The 25,291-nt window shown below is 42.0% G+C and overlaps 1 protein-coding gene, 3 non-coding genes and 2 pseudogenes across 4 annotated transcripts; 4 read left to right on the top strand and 2 right to left on the bottom strand.

The window, feature by feature from the left end:
- Positions 1-2,386: 2,386 nt before the first annotated feature.
- LOC142438093 (U2 spliceosomal RNA) lies at positions 2,387-2,540 on the top strand (annotated as a pseudogene).
- Positions 2,541-17,302: 14,762 nt separating this feature from the next.
- On the bottom strand, positions 17,303-17,375 carry TRNAM-CAU (transfer RNA methionine (anticodon CAU)). Its single transcript has one exon. It is a non-coding gene; the product is annotated as a tRNA-Met (tRNA).
- Positions 17,376-17,908: 533 nt separating this feature from the next.
- Positions 17,909-17,990, top strand: TRNAL-AAG (transfer RNA leucine (anticodon AAG)). Its single transcript has one exon. It is a non-coding gene; the product is annotated as a tRNA-Leu (tRNA).
- A 570-nt stretch (positions 17,991-18,560) lies between these two features.
- On the top strand, positions 18,561-18,752 carry LOC142427960 (translation machinery-associated protein 7-like). The gene has a single exon (XM_075533086.1). The coding sequence runs from the start codon at positions 18,561-18,563 to the stop codon at positions 18,750-18,752; it is 192 nt and encodes a 63-aa protein (XP_075389201.1).
- A 4,561-nt stretch (positions 18,753-23,313) lies between these two features.
- Positions 23,314-23,387, top strand: TRNAT-UGU (transfer RNA threonine (anticodon UGU)). Its single transcript has one exon. It is a non-coding gene; the product is annotated as a tRNA-Thr (tRNA).
- An 830-nt stretch (positions 23,388-24,217) lies between these two features.
- Positions 24,218-24,335, bottom strand: LOC142437714 (small nucleolar RNA SNORA44; annotated as a pseudogene).
- Positions 24,336-25,291: the final 956 nt, after the last annotated feature.

The raw sequence follows: 25,291 nt of genomic DNA on the forward strand, positions 1-25,291 counted from the left end.
TCTGTTGCGTGAACACTTTCAATGTTGAAAAGCAAGAACTGGAGAAAACCATTCCAGAAACCTAACAGGATGAGGGGCATTGGAGTGGTTTGGCTTAGAGAAAGTTTAATGCAAAGTAGAGCGAAGTGCAATCTTAAAATGAGCTAATGAGATTGCAGTGGGCAAGCCTGTGCACACTGTTTTCTAGCTTTTTACAAACCACGGAACTGGGCTATATTGCAGCTATGTTCAAGTACCATGGAATATTCCAGTTCTACTGAAAGTTGTAATAAGAATAGAAGAACAGGGGAGTGCGGAGTGGGGACCCAAAGCCCATCTGCAGGCAACTGGACATCCCTTATGGAAGGGTCCCGGGGAGGAGAGGAGCCAGTCAGGGTGCAGTGTAGCAATGATGTAACATACAACTTTTCTCTAGTTCCTAAATGCTTCACCCCCCACCTCCCACCCCCACTATCATGATTCCAATTCTACCTTACAAATCTGGCTAGACCAGAGGATGTACATTGGTACAGATAGCAACTGGAAACACAAGGAATCCAGGACGGATGATCCCTTAAGAATCAGTGGTGAGAATGGCGATACCGGGATGGTGGGGTAGAAAGGGGGAACCGATCACAAGTATCCACATATAACTTCTGCCCTGGGGGACAGACAACAGAAAAGTGGGTGAAGGTAGATGTCGAGCAGTGTAAGATATGACAAAATAATAATTTATAAATTATCAAGCATTCATGAGGGAGGGGTAGCGGGGAGGGAGGGGGAAAATGAGAAGCTGATGCCATGGGTTTACTTGGAGAGCAAATGTTTTGAGGATGATGAGGGTAATGGATGTACAAATTTGCTTTATACAATTGATGTATGTTTGGATTGTGATAAGAATTGTATGAGCCCCCAATAAAAATGATTTTTAAAAATAGAAGAGCAGAACCCAAAATATAACACTAGAAGGGTCCCTGGATATGAAATCACATCAGGCTCCATGGATCTGCCGATGCTCCAGGCATTTTGTCCACTTTTGTTCATTAACTGCGATATTTTCTTAGAGTTTATGGTGAATTAACTTGCTTTATCTGTTTCCCTTTACAATTTAGGGATTAATGTACTTTTATTGGCATTATTTAAGTAATGGGGAGTATTAAACATATGCATAGTAAAACAAGTGAAACGGGTTAAGAATTAAGATTTTTATGATTTCGGTATGGTATGTTTAACTTACCTTCACAGTAAGAATAGAAACAGATGAATAGCTTCTGATTTTAGGCCAGAGAACAGGAGTGCTTGTTAAAGAGTGACTAGACTAAAACTAGCCCCAGAAAAAAAAGCTGTAATCAACTAAAGCAAGATGACCACTAACCACCAGAGCAGAATGAAGCATGAGGAAGAAGACATGATTTTTATTAAGCAATGCCTGGTAACTTGGTTTATATTCATGTAGCTTTCCCAAGTCTCTCCCTTTATTATATGTATAAAAATCACTTCCTTACTTTACTTACAGAAGCAGAGGAAATACCCTTCTGCTTCCTTTGAATTATTGATCTTGAAACAACAACAACAATCCTGCCTTTCTCCTAACCATAAACGTGTTGGGGTTGGCTTGACTTAACTAGACTTGACTTGAGGACTTCTGGCAACCCATGGAGACCTGGTGTTTATGGGAACAGATATCTTATCACTTCCTTTTACAATGGATGTGATAAAGAGTTAAAGGACAATCCAAGAAGGGGGCCTATTATTAAATCTGTGTTCTTTAAGGGAGAAGAATCAATTCGATATAAGGAGCTTAGCACTCATGGGAGAGTAATTGATTAGGTAATTAGGTTAGGTAATTGGCATTTCTTCTATACAATTAAAAAAAATTTTAAAGACAGGAGACATGTTGTGATGATACTTAAATGGCATCTTTCTATGTGATCTCTCTGGGGTTTTAATTGTGTTTTAAAATGTTAGGCTGTGGAGACACTTGAAATATTTGATTCCATTTCTGGAGTGAGATTTCTGCAGATTATACTAAAGTTTGTCTATTTCTATTAATCAACTATGAAGAATGATAGTGACACATCTAACTGTACTGCCTATTGAAGATGACTTGTCATGCAGATCAGTATTTCTAGTCACTGGAAGATTTACAGAATCCTGAAAAGTAGAAACTTTGATGTTACTCTTTCATTAATTACAGCAGACTAATCTGTTAAGTTTTTTTCTGGTCTTTTAAAAAATAGGTGTTTACGACAAACTGAAGTTAAACTATCAATTCATTATTTTAAGATTACTTTAAACTACAATATGAAAGGACTTTTAAAAGTTCGTTTTTAAAATTATCTTTTAATTCTATTTTCTCATGAACTTCTTAAAACCCCTCATATTTATTTATTTTTACTAACAAAGCATCGCTTCTCGGCCTTTTGGCTAAGATCAAGTGAAGTGTACTAACATAGCATATGAATATATATACATATATTTCAACAAGAAGTTTAATATAGGACATTTCTCTTTAGCTCATTATTATTTGTTCCATTTCAGAATTATTTCTGAAAATAAATTTCTCCTGCTGGGGGAAATTTTTTTAAATTATTTACTCCATATGTAAAATATGATTGTGTGGGAACCAAGTTATCTTGCAAAATAACACCAGTGGTACAAACTTGAGACTATTTGGGGTAATGCAGTCGATTCCCCCAGCAAGAGAGGCCTAGGAGAAAAGAAAGCATCCCATAATTACCCATGCATCCCATGCTCCCTGGATCCATGTGGCACCGCTCCCTGAAATGGTTGAGACCCATCAGGGCAACTTCTGGAATGGTCACCATGGAGAAGTGTGTTAGTCTGGGTTGACTAGAGAAACAAATTCATAGACACTCGTGTATATAAGAAAGAGCTTTATATACAAGAGCAATTGTATATTGGGAAAACACCCCAGCCCTGTCCAGATAAAGTCCATAAGTCCAGTATTACCCCATATGTCTGATACCAATCTACAAATTCCTCTTCAGACTCATGCAATGACGATGAATGCAGAAAGATCACAGGCAAGTGAGTGGAAAGTTTTTGGATCCAGTGGCAGAGAAGGCATCTCAGCGCTGGCAGGGACCTCCATGTGGCTCCTCAAGCTCTAGGGCTCTAGTGTACCTCCATGTGTCCAGCAGTAAGATGAAGCAAAGAGTCTGTTTGTATCTGGCCTCCAGTGAGCTATTATGTCCATGGCCTCCAAATGAGGTCATTGTGCTGTGACTTGATTGACAGGCTAGACTCCACCCCTTCATAAATTGACACCAGATTATGAGACTACCACAAGATGCTTCCCTCCCTTCTGGGCATCACAGAAGTGAGGTTCACAATCTTCCTAGAGCCTCTGTGGTGACATTTCTCATGGCCAACCTTTGTTGGGGTGTGTTAAGTGGAAGGTTACTTGTCTGCGGTGACATTTCTCATGGCCAACCTTTGTAGGAGTGTGTTAAGTGGAAGGTTACTTGTCTAGTGGTGGTCGCCTGGCTAGTGGTGGCCCAAGTCCTGATTTGGGACACATTTCCTTTTGGGAAAAACCAGTGATCTATAGAGAATGCCCCGTCCTTGGCTTGCAGGTGGCTCAGAACGAAGCAGTAATAACTTCTGGAAGGGTCACAATCGGGGATGGCAACCATCTCCTGAGCCTTTTTCCAGTGTCCAGGTTTGTCTGGGCCTGGCATTCGCCGATTACTGTCTTAACCCTTCTTTTTTTATTGTTTTCCTAGAATGTGGCCTCAAGTCTTTGAACCTCAGGAGTTTAGATGATCAGAGCAGGGAACACTGCCTTTTCTTCTTGAGTGATGGGGCCGGAGCATCCTTGTTCTTTAATAACAACACTGTGCGCCATCTTTAGATCCTTAAAATGGGCTTCACAAAATCACCTAGATATTCTTAGGACTCCCTGAAGAAGGAAGGATTTGGAGGTGGAGGTTGCAGGATCCTTCGTTTAGCCAAGGGTAAAAATGCTGGTTGGCCAAGTCTCAGGATTTCAAATCTGTGCTTCGCAGCCAGAAGCACAGATCCACAGAGAGAAGACATAGAAACTATTTTTCAAATAGAAAAATATCAGTGTGTAACATGTAGAAAGTGATGTGTTTTATAAAGACTGCATTCTCATGCGAGTACAGACTATACAATGTTTATTGTTTGTGGATATAAAGAAATATCCCTGTAATAACTGGGCTGCTAACTGAAAGGTGAGGGCCTGCAGTTTAAACCGCCAGCTGCTCAGTCTACTTCACTGAAGGTTTGGAGCCTTGGAAAACCTATGGGGCAGTCTCCGTTGTCCTCTAGAGTTGTTATGAGTTGGAATTGACTCCATAGCAGTGGGCTTGGTGTGTGTGTGTGTGGGGGGGGTGATAAAGGTATTCAGTGAATCACATGTAGTTCCATTAGGAAGAAACATATGAGACTCAGAGATCACTTTTTGTCAGAATTTCAGGAGCTATCCTTTGTAAAGCAAAGTAGAAAAGTGACTCCTGGAATTGCTGGCTGATGGCCGAGACACACCCGATCCGGGTCAATGCTGTATCCTCTCGAGGAAGATTAACCTTTGGATACGGACAATATCCAGAGATTAGGGAAAATGCAGTGACTAGTGCTTTACGAACTTAGGTCAGGTCAGTTATTTCATAGAATGTCCCTCAAAATGTGTTTGTTGGATGTTTTCCTCATTGTTAGACTGGGGTTATGGGTTTGGGAGAAGGAGACTACAGAGTTTAAGTCTCATTGTCAATGCAGACATAGCAAAGCTACATGTACTTAATATGACATATTACTGTGTATATCAACATTTAATCCTTTTCATTGCAATGGAATAATATATACATTTGATATGTGTTACCGAATATGCTGTTTTGTTTACATGCATTTTGAATATACCTAAATATGTTACAAAGCTCATTCTTTTTAAATTTTTCATGTATTTACTCAGTAATATAACTCTGGAGGTTGCTCTGAATATATCTAATGACCATCAACCTATCATATTTGTCCCAATTTTGAACAGATTGCATCCAACCCCGCACCAAATCACCCTACAATGGAATCATTGTATATTTCTCTATGGACCTTTGTAAGAGTTTCTTTATTCTATATCACAACCTACTCATATTAATTACATCCATTAACTCCTTTCCCAGTTATTTTTGACACCATGAACTAACTTAGCTCTCTCTGTTGTCTTATCTCTGTGACATAGTGATGCATTTTTTAGAGGAAGATAGTGACTGAGTTATGTGTAGACATTTGAGTCCCTCAAGTGTTGTGAGAATGGTTATTCCATTCTTACAAAAACAACAACATAAAAGTAAACTATTGCCAACAATACTGCAGCTGTTTAGCAGTCTCTTGCTTCAGCCTCAGAGAAAAAAGGGAGTATTTGGCCAGCACCCCTCTAACACTAGCTGGGCGGGCTGTCTGTCCCCCCAGCATGGAGAACTGGCACTTTTAATTGCTCTTCCTGGTGTCTCTTGACTCAGCCATGGAGAGCAGGGAGAGTATGTAGACAATGACACTCTAGTGCTAGTTGACTGGCTATTCCCTCATTATTGGGGGCTCTGCCCTCAGACACAAAAGGTAGCTAGTGCTGTTTACATGGTCTCTTGCTTTAGTCATGGAAAGCAATGGGGAATATATGTCACCCCAAAATATGTATTGTAACTTCTAACCTCTAGATCAACATTCAAAAGTTTATTTGGGAATAGATTTTTTTCTTGCTATAGTAATAAAACAGTATTTATTCAGAGTAGATCTTAAGTCGGTTAATTTCTCCTGAGCTATAAAAGAGATGAGACAAGGAAATGAACAAGTTGAGAAAGGGGGGAAAAGATGCGAAGTCACATGAATATTACAAAAGAATAAGAGCACACACAAAAGGGAACTTCCTCCAGAGCTTCTTTTATTATTCTTTCTAATAATATGCCTTTAATCATGTATCTATAGCTAAATAATCTTTTCTGGTGTTTTGTGTTTTGTTTTGCTATGCCACTGGCTTTCAACCACGAAAACCACAAGGTCAGTAGTTCAAACCTACAAGCCACTTTGTGAGGAAAAATTACCAAGAGTGGTAATTTTCTTCAAGGGACACTAAAAGGCATTTGGGACATGTGGGGATGTTTTCTGGATAGAGGTGCCACTAGAATTTATTGGAATTACCTAGAGGTGTTCAACATTTTACAGTGGATGGGACATCCCACATAGTGAGCAACTGCCTCATCCACAATATCCTGTGGGAAGCTCTGCATGCTTTTAACTTAGCTCTGCCTCTTCAGCCCTTGCCTAATAACTTCTGGGTGTGCCTGTTTTAATTATGTAGTGCATAGTGGTTACACATTGGGCTGCAACACACAAGGTCTGCAGTTAAAACCACCAGCTAGATGGTGCCCAGCTATCAAAAGAAATAGTGTCTTGGGTCTTAAAGGCTTGAAGGTAAACAAGCGGCCATCTAGCCCAGAAGCAACAAAGCCCACATGGAAGAAGCACACCAGCGTGTGAGATCACGAGGTGTCGAAGGGATCAGGTATAAGGCATCATCAGAAAGAGAAAATCTTACCATAATGAATGAAGGGGGAAGTGCAGAGTGGAGACCCAAAGCCCATTTGTCAGCCACTAGAGATCCCCTCACAGAAGGGTCTAGGGGAGGAGATGAGTCAATCAGGGTGTGATGTAGCACCGATGAAGACTACAGCTTTTCTCCAGTTCCTAAATGCTTCCTTCCCCCCACCTCCACTATCACGATCTGAATTCTACCTTGCAAGTATGGATAGAGCAGAGGATTTACACTGGTGCAGATAGGAGCTGGAGGCACAGGGAATCCAGGGTGGATGATCCCTTCAGGACCAGGGGTGTGAGGGGAGATACTGGGAGGGTAGAGGGTGAGTGGGTTGGAAAGAGGGAACCGATTACAAGGATCTACATGTGACCTCCTCCCTGGGGGATGGACAAAAGAAAAGGGAGTGAAGAGAGACATCGGACAGGGCAAGATATGACAAAACAATAATTTATAAATGATCAAGGGCTCACGGGGGAGGGGGGAACAGGGAGGGAAGGGAGGGAAAAAGAGAACCTGATGCAAAGGGCTTAAGTGGAGAGCAAATGCTTTGAAAATGATGAGGGCAAAGAATGTACAGATGTGCTTTACACGGTTGATGTATGTGTGGATTATGATAAGAGTTATATGAGTCCCTAATAAAATGTTTAAAAAATAAAACAAAACCACCAGCTATTCTGTGGAGAAAGACCAGGCTTTCCAAAAGAGTCACTGTCTCAGAAACCCACTGTCCCAGGGATATTTCTACCTTGTTAGGTAATGTTGCTATCAGTTGGTATCAACTTGCTGGCAGTGAGCTTGGTTTGTTTGTTTTTTAGTTTTATAACAAATACTACAGGGGTCGCTTTAACAGAAATTTACTTGATCACAGTTTAGGAAGCCAAAAGTTCGAATTCAGATTCTACGGGAGGCGTTCTTTCTGTGTCCGCTCGGGGGGAAGTTCCTTTTGTGTGTGCTCTTATTCATGGGTGATATCCATGTGGCCTGGCATCTAAATAGTTATAGGCGTGTTGGCTATGGTTTGCTGCAAATAAAGCTTTAAAAAATATTCCCCCACCCTCCCCAGTGCTTTGGAGTACTCAGGAACCAATGGTCTTTGTTAGAAGCTAAACAAAATCTGGAACCATGAGGAAAACTCCTCTCTGGGACTGAACATTAAAGGGAGCCTGTGGGCAGGTTAAGATGCTTGCTAGGTGACCACCTGGATCTACTGGTTGAGTGGAAGTGGGAGAAATGTAGCAATAAAGAGATGGGTTTGGCCACTGACACCTGTGGACTTGGTTTACAGGAAAAAAAGGAGAAGATGAGAGCAGGTTGACTGGTCTAAAGTTCATTGCCTCACACGAGGGGGCTAGGCTTGTTGAGTATTGGTGAGAGCCCATGGTCTAAAGGCAAGGCGACTAATGGGCACCCTGAGGAGGCTGAGTGAGGCAGCCCAGATTGAGTTGACCAGAACCTGACCAGATAAAGAGATTTTTGAGCCTGTGAACTGGTGCATATTGTTGCTGACTTTATGGATGGCCTGTCCTGATTTGATTTTATTTATGGATGCAGATTTCACAACGTTCCAACTGGAATGAAGATTCTTCATGCCGAAAAATATGATTGTCTCCTCAGAGCACTGGGTTAATGTAAGTGGGCAGTATAGAAATTGGATACCCAAAATTGGGGGCACAAAGGCATGAAGTGGTTGGCTTACAAACTTTCATAGGTGAGGGAATAGATTCATAGGATTAAGGTGTAGGTGTTACCTAGCTGCAAATTTAGGCCAAGTAATTTTGCACAGGTGCCAGGTAGACAAGGGGTGGATTGAGATAGTTAAAGTTTATTGTGCCGACCTGGCTGATAAACACGTGGGGTTAATGGAAAGGTGGAGAGATAAATGGCTCGGTGAGCCTTGCTTTTCTACTTCTCAGATCTCTTGCTTTTTGGTGGTCGGACCAGGGTGCAGCTGCATTAGTCAGTTCCCTGCTTCAGCTTGTGAGGCTCACTTCCTGCAAGACATCCCTAAGGAGACACCACATGGACCTACCCTGATTCAGCCCTGGGTGCTGGGCAGCCTTGTGGAGACTCTTGCCAGTGCTGAGATACTTACAAGCTCACTGATTTGGCTTCCTCCTGCAGTCGGCATCATTGTGTGTCTTTTGTGAGATGGAGGAGGACTTTGTGGATTTGTGTTGGACTTAGGGGCTTGGGCAGCACTGGGTCAGTAGGCTTTCTTAGTGTACACTTACCCTTTATCTAAGACTCTCTTTTACATGTGAGTTTCTGTGGATATCTTCAATGTACCCATACTCACACAATTTCCAAGGGGATCTTCAGGACAAATTAAATTCAAAGCAGAGAGGTCAATTCAGAAAGTTATGGGGACTCTTTCTGTGAACATTGAAAAGGAGTCATCATAAATAGATTTTCTTAAAGGACCCAGGACCATCACAGGGCTTTATTACAAAGAAGTTTTAAGAAATTCCAAAGCAGCATTGATGAGAATTTCGTAGGAAATTGTATTCCATCCAACTTTGGCCTTTCAGATCTTTTCTTGCTGAAAATCAAAGAAGTTTCAAAGGAACATCATTCAAGTTACTCAAGGATGTGAAATTGGCATTTTGATGTAAGAGGGCTAAAATGCATCTGATCCAAGCCATGGTGTTTTCATTCATCTCATATGTATGTGTAAGTTTACCAATAAATAAGGAATACCAAAGAATTGCTGCGTTTGAACTATGGTGTTGGCCACGCATGTTGAAAACACCATGCACTACAGGAGAAGAAACAAATCTGTGTTGGAAGAAGTACAGCCAGAGTGCGCCATAAAAGTGAGTATGAAATGACTCAGTCTGGAATAGCTGGGAAGTGATGAGCCAGTCAGGGTGCAGTAGAGCGCCAATGAAACAGACAACTTTCCTCTAGTTCTTTAATGCTTCATCCCTTCTCCCCCCACTATCATGATTGCAATTCTACCTTACAAATCTGGCTAGACCAGAGCATGTACACGGGTACAGATGAGAGCTGGAAACACAGGGACTCCAGGATGGATAGACCCCTCAGGACCAATATTGAGTGTAGACATACCAAGAGAGGAAGGGGAAGGTGGCGGGAGAAAGGGAAAACCGATCACAATGATCTACCTATAAATCCCTCTCAGGGGAACGGACAACAGAAAAGTGGGTGAAGGGAGGCATCGGTCAGTGTAAGACATGAAAATATATATATAAATTATCAAGGGTTCATGAGGGAGGGAGGGGAGGGGAGAAGGAGGAAAAATGAGAAGCTGATACCAAGGGCTCAAGTAGAAAGAAAATCTTTTGAAAATGATTATGGCAACAAATGTACAAATGTGCTTAACACATGGATGGATGGATGGATGGATGGATGGATGGATTGTGATGAGTTATATGAGCCCCCAATAAAATGATTAAACAGTAAATTAAATATATAAAAAAATAAAAGACTTAGTCTCACATATCTTGGAGTTGTTTTCAGGAGGGACCAATCCCTGGAGAGGGCTGTGATATATAGTAAAGCAGAGGGTCCAGTAAAAAGGGAGATTCTTCACAAAAGGGGGATCGACACAGTGGCTGTACCAATGGGCGCAAACAAAGAAACCACTGGGAAGATGGTGCAGGACTCAGCAGTGTTTCAACAGCACCTAACAACAACAAAGCAAAGGGAAGATTTCGTTGGGCAAGGTTTAGATAATAAGAACACCTTCAAAAGCACATGACCTAGATGGAAGGTATGTCAAGAGACAATAGCTTCACATCGTGGTATTGTTTTTCTCATAAAGATTTCTATTATTTTATAACAATACTTTATATTTTACTTTTAGTGTGAATTAGATGACGGCTTACAGACAAGATCATCAGTCTTACATTCAACAAGTCATATACATTTAAAATTTTGAAATATATATTTTGGTTTTGCCATATAGAAATATGTGATTGTAGAAACATTTACTTAGCTTTTCTTTTTACCCAACAGTTTTACTGGCAAATAATTTACACATCGTATAATTCAATAGTTCAATCATTCAATCATGTCAAGGAGAATTGTCCAATCACGCCACAACAAATATTAAAGCATCCCACTCTCCATGTTTCAATCACCTTTAAGATGAATTATGCAACCACAATCTATTCTAGTGTTCCCTCAACCTGTTTTCCTTATTTATTCCCGAAATTCCCTTTCCCTTCCCATCATCCACCCCTGTATTCCCTATATCCTCTTGTATCAGTTACTATCATTATGCATCCACTCCTCCTGTGCTTCACAGCTGGGAGACCCAACAATAAATAAGAAACCAAATCACGCTAAGGGTAAAACATAATAGTATACAGACAAAAAAATACAAATAATGTGTAAACAGGAAAAGCCACCCAACAACATTCAAAAATCCAGAGAAGAAATTTCTGTCACGGAGCCAGTAAGAGATAGTTCCACACAGAACAAGTTCGGGTCTTGTCTATAGGCAGATCGACTGGACAAGTATTGAGTTCAAACCAGCATAATCAAAATTACAATGGTCTCTGCCTCATAGTAAGGAAATTTGAGACTCTTGCCTGTGGCTAAAGCGGATCTGCCAGTGTCTCCGTCTGACTAGGTAGATGGATTTGGGGTTCCCACCTTCCCCCATAACCCTCCACAAATTGGGTGTTCAGATCATACACGCTTTATTTCAACTCACCCATTTCAATCTCCTTAATGTACCACTTCCTCTCTGTTTCCTGTTTACATCTCTTCTTTTCTATACCTTTGTTGTTTGATGATTCCAAAATGAGAGTGAGTTCAGGCCCAGACCAGAAGAGTGACTAAGGGCCATGGTTATGGAAGTGCTGCATCTCTCTTGACCATTAAACCTGGCCTCTTTTATGATTTTGGCTTTTGTTCCATGATTTTCTCCTATTCAGGACATTCTAATATGATCCTTTCAGAGCAATTGGCAGTGGTAGCTAAGTACCATCTAGTTCTTCTGGTCGTAGGATCATGGAGGCAAATATTTTTGTGAACTATTAGTCTATTTAACTAAATGTATGCATTTTGATTTTCATCATTGTTCTTTCCTATAGATAGAGATAAGCCAATAGTTGTACCTCATATGTCCACCCACAAGCTTGTAAGCCTCTAGTCGTTACTTACCCAGGTAGAACATAGAGCATTGTCCTTGGGAACTATGTTATAACAGTACTGTTTTACTCACACGATGAAGGTTTCTCTACAGTCTAACATTCTGCAGCTCCAAATTAATTTCATAAAAATTGAGATAAGTGAGTGAACAATGAACCTACTATTCACTACAAAGTAAAATTAGGATATTTCCAGGAACATCTCTGCCACTTTGAAGAGGATACAATAGAGGGCAATTATATGCTCATATTAATCCTCTTAAGGAAAAAAAAAACCTAGGAAACTTAAGAATGATGATAACCCGGAAGCTAAAACATCCTAGATGCAAATACATCCAGAACTAGGACAAGATTGCTGCCGAAAAATATCAGATTGCGGAAATCTGTCAAATATTTAATGTGCCTGAGCTTTTGTACTGGGAATTCATGGAATTCTTATGCTTTTGTGTTTCCTATGATTGAACCACTAACTCAAGAAATACTCGTATTAATGCTTTAACTGCTGGTCTTTTATTCCGACACTGTGTCTCTAGTGTTGTCCCTGTAGGGCTATGGGTCAGTGAGGGACATCGTGTCTAGTGTAAGAGGCCTGGTAGGGATTGATCAATGGCCATGTAGCTGAGAGGAGTTACTGAAACCCAAATGAAGGCTGAACATGATAGTGGGACAAGAAAAAGGAAAAGTACATAGAGGAAAGAGCTAGGAGGCAAAGGGCATTTATAGAGGTCTAAATATAGGCATGTACATATGTAAATATATTTCTATGTGATGATGGGGAAATAGATCTACATGCATATATTTCTAGGTTTAGTATTAAGGTAGCAGATGGATATTGGGCCTCCACTCAAGTACTCCCTCAATGCAAAAGCACACTGTTCTGTTAAATTGGCATTCCATGATGCTCACCTTCCCGACACGATTGCTGAAGATAAATGTGTGCATAAACAAAGGTGGTGAAGAAAGCTTAAGGTGCCCAGATATCAAAAGATATAGTGTCTGGGGGTCTTAAAGGCTTGAAGGTAAACAAGTGGCCATCTAGCTCAGAAGCAACAAAGCCCACATGGAAGAAGCACACCAACCTGTGTGACAAGCCAGTCAGGGTGCAGTGTAGCAATGATGAAACATACAACTTTCCTCTAGTTCTTAATTGCTTCCTTCATCCCACCCCACCCCCACTATCATGATCCCAATTCTACCTTAAAAATCCAGCTAGACCAGAGGATGTGCACTGGTACAGATAGGAACTGGAAACACAGGGAATCCAGGACAGATGATCCATTCAGAATCAGGAGTAGAAAGGGGGAACTGATTACCAGGATCTACATATAACCTCCTCCCTGGGGCACGGACAACAGAAAAGTGGGGGAATGGAGATGTCGGATGGTGTAAGATATGACAAAATAATAATTTATAAATTATTGAGGGTTCATGAGAGAGGGGGAGCAGGGAGGGAGGGAGGGGAAAAATGAGGGGCTGGTACCAAGGGCTCAAGTAGAAAGCAAATGTTATGAGAATGATGAGGGCAACAAATGTACAAATGTGCTTGACACACAGCAGATGGAAGTATGGATTATGATAAGAGTTGTGTGGACCCCAATAAAATGATGTTTTTAAATGCATATGTGAAATTAGCAAACATCTGGTATTGAACTCTATGGCAAAAAAATAAAGCAAGGAGGTATAGCAAGTATACAAGGGACATGGAAAGCTCATGGAAAAAATGGAATTAAAAAGTGGCAGAGTTTTTCCACAAACTTTTAAAAATACCGACATACAGAGTAAAACACTGATATTGGGTTGCTTCTGACTCATAGCGACCCCACAGAGCAGAGAACATCAGCCTTGTGGGTTCCCTAGCTGTAAAGTTGTATAGGAGCAGAAAGCCTCAACTTCCTCCTGCTTGGCTTGAACAGTCAGCTGATAGTTCAGTTCTTATCTAACAATGCCACGAGGACTGCGTGTACACTGTACGTGCAAATCATCAGAGAGGGGTGTCCTGTTTCTTGGGTAAAATCACATTCAATTGTTCAAATTATTTTCCAACTGAAAAATATTCAGAATGTGTCTACTATTTTATTATTATTCTCTTCAGTAGCAATGAAAGGTAGCTAGATTAGGGTTAAAGGGGGTTACCTCCACCCAATGCCTGTGCTCAATGAAAATCAGCTGGCACTGCCACCAGAAAGAGGTTGGAAAGAAATCAGGCACACTAAATAGACACCTATGTGGAAATCCAACCTGGGCCCACACACAATGTTAGGCACCAGTGACATGACATTACACAGATGTGCTTAAACTCAGCCAATAAGATCAGCCAATACCCTCAACCAGCCTCCCTAGCCAGTAGGGACAGGGTGCAGATAAATACCAGACGGAGGGTAGGCTCCTGCTCTCTTGCAGGTCAGAGGGTGAGATTCATCCCCCCCACCCCACCCCCGCGAGATTCCCGCCCCCCCCCCCCACCCCGCTCCTGTTCCTATTTTTTTGCACTCCCTTGAAGTGGCCATTTTCAATCTCAAACTTTCTCATACCCCCTCGCCCCACCCCCCACCCCCCACCATGCTGCCTTGCACACTTACCAGAGATAGTGTGTCCTTTTTGAAACGTAATACCTGAAATTTCCCTTTCCTGTATGCATTCTTTCAATGTTGAGAAGCAAGAACGAAGTGAACCACCTCAGAAACCTAACAGCAAGGTTAAATCATGAGAAAATTATGTCTAGACCTCACTTCGGTTCATTTTGAGACAGACCCTGCTGTACTAGGACACAGCAAATGATGTCTCTGTGTGGGCATGGTCTCCTGAGGATTCTGGGAACTCCTGTCTTCCTCTCTGGAGGCAGAACACACACTCTCTGTGCCTGACATTCCTGTTCACAAGCCACATAGAGCCACATGGAGACACACTCTAGTGCTGAGATGCTTCCACCACCACTAGATCCACAAGATTTTCCATCCACTGGGCTGTGATCTTGCATTCAGCACCATTGCATGTGTTGCATGAGTCTAAAGAGGAATTTATAGACTGGTATCAGACATCTAGGCTTATATCAGATTTATGGACTTCATCTGGACTGGGCGAGGGTGTTTTCTTAATATACAGTTACTGTTTGATAAACAGTTTTTTCTTACACATATATGAGTGTCAATGAATTTGTTTCTCTAGATGACTCAGACTAACACATTATGCCACATGCAAAAAAGGGGATTGTAGATTTGACTGTTAAGGACCTTGTGATAAAAAAAATCATTCTGGATTTACTGAGTGAACCCAATGTAATAAATGACAAAAGTCCTTCTAAGGAGACAGGAGGGGCAGCACTAGAAAAGGAAACAAGACAATAGAAACAGGAGGTCAGAGTCATACGGCCATTCAGTAGCCTGGCTCCTGCAGCAGATTTGAGCTAAAGGACGTGAACGGTCTCTATTGGTGGTGGTGGTGGTGCTGTCCAGTGGGTTCTGACCCATAGCAGCCTCAAGTCCCACAACACAAAACATTGCCCTGTCCTGTGCCATGCTGACCATCGTTGTAAGGCTTGAGCCCATTGCTGCAGGCATGGTGTCAGTCCATCTCTTTTTCCACTGACTTGCTACTTAATCAAACCGGATGTACTTTTCCAAGGAGTCGTTTCTCTTGATAATATGTCCAAAGCACGAGCGATAAAGTCTCACTGTCCTTGCTTCCTAGGGACACTCTTGCATTGCTTTAGTTTACTCACAGGGAGGGGTTCATTCTTCTTGCAGTCCATGTTATAGGCAACGTTCTTCTCCAACACCATAATTCAAAGGCATCGCGTCTTCTTTGGTCTTCTTAGTTATTGTCTCACTTTCACACACACAGGGGGCAATTAAAAAGACGATGGCCTACGTCAAGCACATCTTAGTCCTCAAAGTGACGACTTTGCTCTGAAACACTGTAGAGAGACCTTTTGACCAAATGAGGTACTCAGGTTCATTTCTTGACTGCTGCCCCCATGAGTGTTCACTCTAGGCTCAAGTAAAGCAAACTCTTCAAAGACTTCATTTTCTTTCCTTCTTTGAAAAAAGGTTTATTAGCACTTCATCCACAAGCCATACAATTAAATAATTCAATCACATCAAGAAGAGGTATACAACTATCATCACCACATTCAATTCTAGAATGTTTTCTTCTTCTTCGTACTCAGGTTATCCACGTAATTTTTTTTTCTAAATGTGGAAAAAGTATGCACAACAAAACATTATCCAATTCTAAAGCCTCTACATGTATCTGTGTCATTGATTAAACTGTGCTGTACAACAATTATTGATATCATTTTCCAATTTATTTCACCACCATTAGCATAAACTAATGCCAAGAAACAATTCTTTTTGTATGTTTTATTAGCACTTAATCCAACAAGCCATACAATTCAATAGTTCAATCATATCAAGAAGAGTTGTGCAAATGCCACCATATTCAATTTTCTTTCTCCCCATAGTCTTTGTTGTTTATGTAATTTTTTTCTAATTGTGGCAAACATACACAACAGAGCATTTTCCATTTGCATAACCTTTACTCACATGATTCAGTGACATTGATTATACTCTTGGTGTTGTACAACTAGTATTGTTATCATTTTCCAAATGTTTGTACCACCAGTGACATAAACTCAATGTCCCCTATGCAACAGCTTTCCCCTTCACCTATGGTGACCGTTGGACAAGTTCGCTTTCTTTTCTTTTTTTTTTTTCCAGTAGTTTTCTCGATATAGGATTCACATATCTTCACTTCTAGGGTTAACTCACATTTTAAGAGAGCTGTGTACACATTATCACAATCTGTTCTAATGTTCCCTAGAAACTCAATTTTCTTCTCTGTTTATAATGACTATTTATTGGTGTCCTCCAAGAGCTGGAAAGGCAAGGAGTGTCCAGAAAAAAATGAATTCGGACAGCATTTTTAATTATGTCTCATAAGACCTATTTTAGACTTCTGACCTCTAGAATTGTTAGATAATAAATTGCAGGTGTTTTCATCCATTTAAATTTGTGGTAATTTAGAGCAATAGAAATAAGCAGCTAGCCCAGTTTGGTATTAATTTGTACATCTTGCTACCAAAAACAAAAAAAAATGATAGAATTCTTGAAGAACTTGTGTACAGCGAGTTAAAAACTATACTTTCAGGGATCGTTTCTACAGTTTTTTTTTTATTATTAACTGAAGGAATTTATCCGATCCTGTGGAGCACTGAAAGAAGAAGATTCAGGAGATTCCCACCCTCAACATCTTACACGTGACGACAATGATAAACAACTGAAACGTAAGAAATCCCCCCCATAAAAACCAAAAACTGGCTTTTCTTGAAATGGACTTTGGTTCTTGCTAGTAATTGATTCTTGCTAATAATTTGATTAAAATTGTTGAACTTGATTAAAATTGTTGGACTCAAAGCAAAAAACTACACATTCTTCTGTGCCACAAGCTGTTTTCCGAAGCCAAACATGTTCCATCCAAGTCTAGGCTGACTCTTAGGAACACGGGTTTTTGAGACGAACCATTACTGGGAGAGCAGTTCACCCGCGGAGCTGCTTCAGCCCAACTACTTTGAGAGCTAGCATAGTACTTGATTTCTCAGGTGATTGTAGTGCAGCCCAAAACGACTACATGCCCTCTCTGAGGCTCGAACTCAGGACCTTCAGATTATGAGACTGACGCGCTGCCTACTGCGCTAAGAAGGCACCTGTGTATGCTATAAAACTTTATTGTAAATGTCGGTGTTGGAAAGATTTCATTCGAAATTTCTGAAATGTTATGAATGTATGCGCTTTCCCTACCCCCAAAAGAACCGGTGCCATGTCTGACCGAAATCTGTTGTTGCTCTGAGTTTGTCAATGTAGCCTGGATTGCGGGGACACATTTCTGGACTTTATCCTTCAGAACATAAATACAGAGCTTGTGATGTTTGCCACCTCACGTTCAACATCACCTGCCGCTGGGTAACATCCAACACGCTGCGTCTCAGCTCTCATGATGCCTAATATTCTCCATCAGGAAAATGGAGATCACTGAGGTAAAAGTCATGATGCCAACTTGAGACAGTCAACGTAAGGCAGTACATGACACATAATAAGTTTCCGATTAGCTTTCGTGTTGTTTATCAATGTTTGGGACTGATACTCCGTGAATAAATAAATATTGTAGGAAGAGAACGAGGTGGAAAATATTCTTGTGTTTTTATGAGTAATATAGATTAAAGAGGCCTTGTGTGTGTGGTAGCGTGGCCGAGCGGTCTAAGGCGCTGGATTAAGGCTCCAGTCTCTTCGGGGGCGTGGGTTCGAATCCCACCGCTGCCAAGTTGTGTTTAAATTTTGATCTAATTTAAGAATTTAGTTTTATAATCTCGATGGTAGATTAAAGAGCAATTACAGTCTTTTATGTAAAATCACACTGTTTTCTGAATCGTCTGAATTACTAAGAACAGTATTTCTTGCCCAAGACAAAAATTTATATTGTTAAAGTGCTTGTAATGAGATACATGTAGCTCCCCAAATTTCTGAATTATATAAAAAGTAAGAATTTGTATACAATGAAAATCTTCTCTTCTACAATCCTCCATCTCCCGCCCCCTTCCACCTGCACCGGATTATGCTTACTGCAGCCACTACATTAGTCTGGGATTCCCCGCGAGAAATAGTTTTATTCCTTGTGTGAGATGAACTTGCTTGTGACCAAAGACTCCAATTTCAATTTTCTTTTTAAAAGCCATTCAAACTACTATTTAGACTTGAGGGATAAGGAATCGGAAGGGATTTTTGTTTGTTTTGGTTTTTAAAGAAGCACATTATCTCTATATTGCACATCCCTCCTCAAGAAATGAAATCAAGGCTTTCGGTGGCAGGTCTGGGGAAGGGGCAGCAGGCGCCATGTCGGGCCACGAAGGTGGCAAGAAGCCCCCGAAACAACCCAAGAAGCAGAACAAGGAGATGGACGAGGAAGAGAAGGCTTTCAAGCAGAAACAGAAGGAAGAACAAAAGAAACTGGAGGAGCTAAAGGCGAAGGCTGCGGGGAAGGGGCCCCTGGCCACAGGTGGAATGAAGAAATCTGGCAAAAAGTGAGCTGCTCTTGGTGGCTGAGGCAATGATGGCCCTTGATTCCGTTCCTGTGTAAACATCTGGATTCCCTGCTAGAACTTTTGTTGCCACTTATAGTTAGAATGAAGTGTTGTCTTGGAGCCTGCTGTACATTTAAGAATAAACTTTTGTAAAAAAGAAGAAAAATCATACAATGTTTAGTTCTTCTCACTCAGCCATTTCTGTCTTAGCTGTGAGGTCAGAGTGAACCCAGCTGCTCTTCAGTCTTTGTGATGCCCAGAATTCTGTACCATCTGGAATTAAAGCAACTCGTTTGAAATTTTAAAAAATGTAATCAATAAAAATATCCCGTTAAACACTCCACCTTGTTCTTCCCTCTCCCTCACCTCTCCCCTTTCCCTATTCCTACCCAGTCCCTGGACTTCTCGAAGCCATCAAAGTCTTAGTGACTAAAACACCTACCAGAAATATTATTTGCACAAACTAATAGCCAGGTGCCCTGCCTCAGAACAGAAGTAGGCTCCACACGACTTTCAAAGGTTGATTTTGCAGAAGGAGATCTCTGAGTATCTCCTCAGGTGCCTCCCAAATAGACTTAGGCCTTCAATCTTCCCAGTCAGTGACCCGCCCTTCCACCCTCCTCCACCCCGCCCCATGCCATTTGCACCTTGCAGGGACAACTTGGCCAATAGGAATGTCTACCTTTTCCCTACACTTTCTACTTTCCAAACCTACTCATTGAATATTAGGAAAATTAATATTTCACTCCTACGCATTCGTGAAATTAGAAATACTTTCCCTAGGTTTTACATTTGAGATTTTTCACTTTGTTCTGTTCAATTTTGTTTTGTATTCTTTTGTCTGAAGAAAATGGAGATGCATCTGGGCAAAATTTATTTAAACATGATGAATTATGTCAAACTGTCAGAATTTCTACATTTTGTGTAAATTTGCTGATTTTTATATCCCCAAATCATAAACATTTTCTGTCTTGACCTTTTCAGTAGTTAGATTTCATTTTGCTTTTTATTTTTAAATTTCATACAGAGTTGGCTTCTTTGAGTACCACTGGTGATCTGTTGGTCTAAGCGGTTATGTTTCTAGATGACTACCCAACTAACCCAATACCGTGAAGTCAATAACCTGCCTAGAGCTCTTGATTTGAGTTGCCACATTTATGATATTTTCATTTGCATATTCGTTTTGATTCTATGAAAATGTTAAGCTCATCTGTGCATCATTTTGCTGCAGCTGTTATAACGTGGGGTGTTAAATAGCTTTTTATTGCTTGATTTCTGGGTGAGTCCACTGCACCCCAGTCTGACCAGGATTGGGGTGGTCTACCAATGACAAATTTTTTCTACATTAATGGCTGAATGAACCATTCACCTGAGGGCTCTGTTGATATCAGGGCTCCTGCGTGGTGAAAGGCGTTTCACTTCACTACTAATGTATGGTTGGTGTTCTGGACCCACACAGTGGTTTTGAGTTTAAAGAGAAACCTGTCAATCAGCTTATACTAAGATTACAGCCCACCTCGCGCACACTCCCTCAATACAATAGCACCTTGCTCAGCTAAATGGTCATTCCATGATACCCACCTTCCCGGCATGATCATTGAAGACAGACGTGTGCATAAGCAAATGTGGTGAAGAAAGCTGATGGTGCCTGGCTATCAAAAAGATATAGCGTCTGGGGTCTTAAAGGCTTGAAGGCAAACAAGCGGCCATCTAGCTCAGAAGCACAAAGCCCACAGAGAAGAAGCACACAAGTCTAAGTGAACACGAAGTGTTGACGGGATCAGGTTGCAGACACGAAAGAACAAAAACCATCATTGTGTGATCACCTTCCCCACATAAATGCTGAAGATGAAAGTCTGCAAAAGTAACTGTAGTGAAGAAGGCTGATGGTGCCTGGCTATTGAGAGGTATAGTGTCTGGGGACTTAAAGGCTTGAATGTAAACAAGCGGCCATGTAGCCCAGAAGCAACAAAGCCCACATGGAAGCAGCACACCAATATATGTGATCATGAAGGGCCGAGGGGACCAGGTTTCAAGCAACAAAGGTGGGGAAAAATTATATCATCGTGAATGAGTGGAGTGCATGATGGGGACCCAATGCCTATCTGTAGACAACTGGACATCACTTGCAGAGGGGTAGTGGGGAGGAGATGAGTCACTCAAGGTTCAGTGTAGCAATAATGAAACTCACAACCTTCCTCTAGTTCTTAAACGCTTTCTCCCTTCCAACTATCATGATCCCAATTCTGCCTTGTAAATCTAGTTAGACCAGAGGATGCACAGCAGTACAGATGGAATCTGGAAACACAGGGAATCTAGGACAGAGGAGCCACTCAGGACCAATGGTGAGAGTGGTGATACCAGGAGGGATAGGATTGTAGAAAGGGGGAACAGATCTCAAGGATCTACATATAACCTCCTCTCTGGGGGATGGGCAACAGGAAAGTGGGTGAAGAGAGATGCCGGGCAGTGTAAAATAAGATAAAATAATAATCTATAAATTATTAAGGGTTCATGAGGGTGGGGGGAGCGGGGAGAGAGGGGGAGGGAAAAGGAAAATGAGCTGAATCCAGGAACCCAAGTGTAAGGCGAATTTTGAGAATGATGAGGGCAACGAATGTATAAGGGTGATTTAATCAATTGATGTATGTATGGATTGTGATAAGAGTATTATGAGCCCCAATAAAGTGATTTATAAAAATTTTCTTAAAAAATAAAACAAAACATAAAGATTACAGCCCAGAGAAGCCTGTGAAACAGTTCTACTGTATTCTGTGATGCAAGCGGGGTGTGTGTGTGTGTGTGTGTGTGTGTGTGTGTGTGTGTGTGTAAGGGGGAGGTCAGAATCAGCTGAAGACAATGGTTTATTATTAATTTGGTATTAGTAGTGATTGTTATAGGAATTGTATGGCACACTGCTTCAGCAATATCACGTTTAGGAAGTACTCACCCTCCTGGAAATGGCAGACAAGGGGTAGCGTTTATTTCAGCAGCTTATGCGCAAAATATGTAGTATGATATCTTCATGAAATTCACTCGACGCTGCCAAGCAAAGAAGGGAGACGCTCTTTCAGTATTGGCTTGGGGACTGCAACAATTTACAAGAAGTGGGTGGGGCCGAGGGGGTGGGGAACACCAGGAATCGGTGGAATGCGTTTGGATTTTCTTATAAGTGGAAGAAATGATATCCCCAAGAGGATACACAAGAAACTATGTTTGTCCGTGCAAGGAGGAACTGGGCACCTGGGGAGGTGTCCGTGAGAGTCAGCAGTGAGACTTACACTTTTCGGCAGCAGAGAGTTGGGACTTGGTTCATCAAGTACAGAGCTGAGCTTCACCTCCTTTATGAGACTCGGATATCCTAAAGTGTAGGTGCAACCAAAGAAGAAATAAACGAATCTTGAGGACATGATTGAAAGTCACCGGGACGCACGCAGCCTTAGGACCATGAGCAACAGGAGGCGCAGCTTAATCTCGGGGTGTGTGTGTGTGGGGGGGGAGCAGCCGGAAGTTAAGAGGACCCCACCGCCGCCCACGCCCACCTGGGTATCTGGTCCTACAAGAGGGAGGGCGACAGTTTGAAAGCCGGAAGAAAGAGACAGACAGACTTGGTTGTGCAAAAACACATCTTCCATTTTTTGCTGTGTCGATGGTCTCCATTCTCGGTTGGCATTTGATGAGTCCCCGCTCCTGCCCTGACGGGACGCGTTCAGCCGGCTCTCACTTCACCAACGCGGTCCTTCTGGACACGGTCCCTGGGAGCCCCCTCTGTCGTCCAGCCTCCCGCCGACGCAGGGGCCCAGCACCCTGCAGCCCCACCCCGATTCTCACGGCCCTTCTGCTGTCCCTCGCGCGACCCTCGTGGGGGGCGAAGAGCTGTGCTCAGGCTCACAGCCGGCTGGCCTGCTCCTTTGATCGCCTCCAATGGGAGTGAGGAAGTGGGTGCAAACAGCCTGGAGGTGGGGTGGGTGCCTGGGGAAGAGCGAGAAGTCCAAACTTGGTGTGTCCTAGACCTACCGCGCTTGAAGTTTGGCTGCCAAGATGTGCTGGACCCTGGCTCCCAGCTCTGGGGGCTGTACGGGGGTCCTTTCCGCCTCTTTAAGAACCTGGCACCTCCACTCGCCACATTAGCTCCTAATAGCGCTCGCTCTTGGTTTGCTGGGATTGTAAGGAAGTGGCGATTTTAAGGGGGGAGACTGTAGCGGAATTCATCCCTTCCCGTCTTCTCTTCCCTGCTGTCCTCACGCCTCCAAACAGTGGTCTGCGTCCTTCCGTGGAATTCCTTTGTTAAAAACTTTACTAATCTAAGTGATAGCAACGTTGGTTTTCAGGCATCTTTATCTCATTTGAAACGATTGAACAGCCTGGACTTTCCGCGAAGGCTGTGATGGGACTACACAAAGCACTGACGTTCCCTGCTGTATTACTTCTACCGCACAGGTAAGCAAGCAAAGCGTCTTCTAGTTTGACCATTTTTGCAGGAAGCTGCTTGGATATCATGTAGACTGTTAACAACAGTTCATCTAATTGGACAAGAAAGCAATATTAATGCACACAAGCATATTGGCTCTATGGCTTAGTTGGTTAAAGCGCCTGTCTTGTAAACAGGAGATCCTGGGTTCGACTCCCAGTAGGGCCTCAGTTTTTCGTTGATTCTGGAGTTCTGCTGCTGGTTCAAATCAAGTCAGTTGATATGTCTTGAAGCACAAAACTATCACCCATAGGATAACATCCATGGGCCGACAAGGAAGGCTAATTAATTAGTGTTAATGAATAAATATACTGTGGTCACTCTGTGTCTTTGGGGGAAATCTGTCATGATTAACCTTTGCAAACCATCCCCACCCCTGCCCCAATCTTGTGATGGGACTTCTCTGCCTTGAATTGAACTGACCTACCAGATCCCATTAAAAGTCACGGTTTTTATTGGATCTGACTTTTGTCGTTGCTGTTGCTTTTAGCTGCCTCAGGTTAGTTCCTACCCATAGAGACCCCAAGCACAACAGAACCAAACAGTGCCGGGTCCGACACCATCCTCACAATTGTTCCTGTGTCTGAGCCCATTGTCGCTGCCACTGTGTCCATCCATCTCCTGATGTCCTTCTCCAGAGACTGGTCTCTCCTGACAGTATGGCCCACACATGTAGTCTGAAGTCCCACCATTGTAGCCTCCAAGGAGCTCTCTAGCCATACTTCTTGCAAGACAAGACAGACTGATCTGTGCTTTTAGCAGTCGTTGGTGCTGTCAGTATTCTTTTCCAGCGCCACAATTCAGATGCATCGCTTCTTCTACAGTCTTCTTTATTCCATGTCCACCTTGTACAAGCATCTGATGCAATGGAGACTACCAAGGCTTGGGTCAGCCATTCCTTAGTCCTCAAAATAACGTCCTTGCTCTTCAATGCTCTAAAAAGGTCTTGTGCAGCAGAGTTACCTAATGCACCTCTTCTGATCTTTTTTTTTTTTTAATTTTATAGGAAAGGCGAGTGGCAGCTACAGATACTTTGCTGACCTGAGCTGTCAAAGTCTCTCCACATTGCTCTCGCATGCAGTTGGAGATCAGATGGCCACTCTTCTGATCTTTTGACGGCTGCTTCCATGAGCATCGATTGTGGATCCAAGCAAGACAAAATCCTTGACAGTTTTCGACCTTTTCTCTATTTATCATCATGTTACTTTTTTATGTACTTGTGAGGATTTTGGCCTTCTTGACATTGCCTGCAATCCTTAATCTTCATCCGCAAGTGCTTCAAACCCTGAACTTTCAGCAAGCAAGGTCGTGTCATCTGCACATCTCAGGTTGTTAATAAGCCTTCCTCCAGTCTTGGTGTCACATTCTCCTTCATATAAGCCGGCTTCTCTGATGAATCGCTCAGCATACAGATTGAATATGCATGTTAAAATGATACAACCCTGCTGCACACCTTTTTAATTTTACCCTTGTACAAATTCCACACGGGCAAAATGTAATCTTCTGAGAGTTCCATTCTTCTCATGGCTGTCCATAGTGTTATGATCCACACAGTTGAATACCTTGGAATACTCAATAAAACACAAGTAAACATCTTTCTTGTAGTCTCTGCTTTCAGTCAAGACCCGTCTGACATCATAGTAGTATCCCTTGTTCCACATCCTCCTCTTCTGCATCTGGCCTGAACCTCAGACTGCTCTCTGTTAACGTACTTTTGCAACCATTGTTGGATGATCATTAGCAAAATTTTGTTTGCATGTGACTTGTTTTTGAAGGTATTCAACTTAGGCTAAGTGAATTAGCAACAGAATCTGTCTTTGGCCATCATTGGTCTCAGAGACATGTCTGATCTGGAACCCTGGTAGTAATGTTTTCCAAATTTCACTCTTGTATAAAACTGTAAAAACCTACTACAACCAAGTCAATTCAAATTCACCTTGGATATAAAGTATTTTTTAATTTAAATCATTTTATTAGGGCTCATGCAACTCTTATCACAACCCATACATACAGTAATTGTGTAAATCACATTTATACATTCATTGCCTCATCATTCTTAAAATTCGCCGTCC

The sequence above is a fragment of the Tenrec ecaudatus genome, chromosome 1 (assembly GCF_050624435.1).
Source record: "Tenrec ecaudatus isolate mTenEca1 chromosome 1, mTenEca1.hap1, whole genome shotgun sequence".
Lineage (NCBI taxonomy): Eukaryota > Metazoa > Chordata > Mammalia > Afrosoricida > Tenrecidae > Tenrec > Tenrec ecaudatus.

Bases quoted from the DNA above. Each gene is read 5' to 3' on its own strand.
- LOC142427960 (XM_075533086.1), top strand. From the start codon at position 18,561: ATGTCGGGCCACGAAGGTGGCAAGAAGCCCCCGAAACAACCCAAGAAG.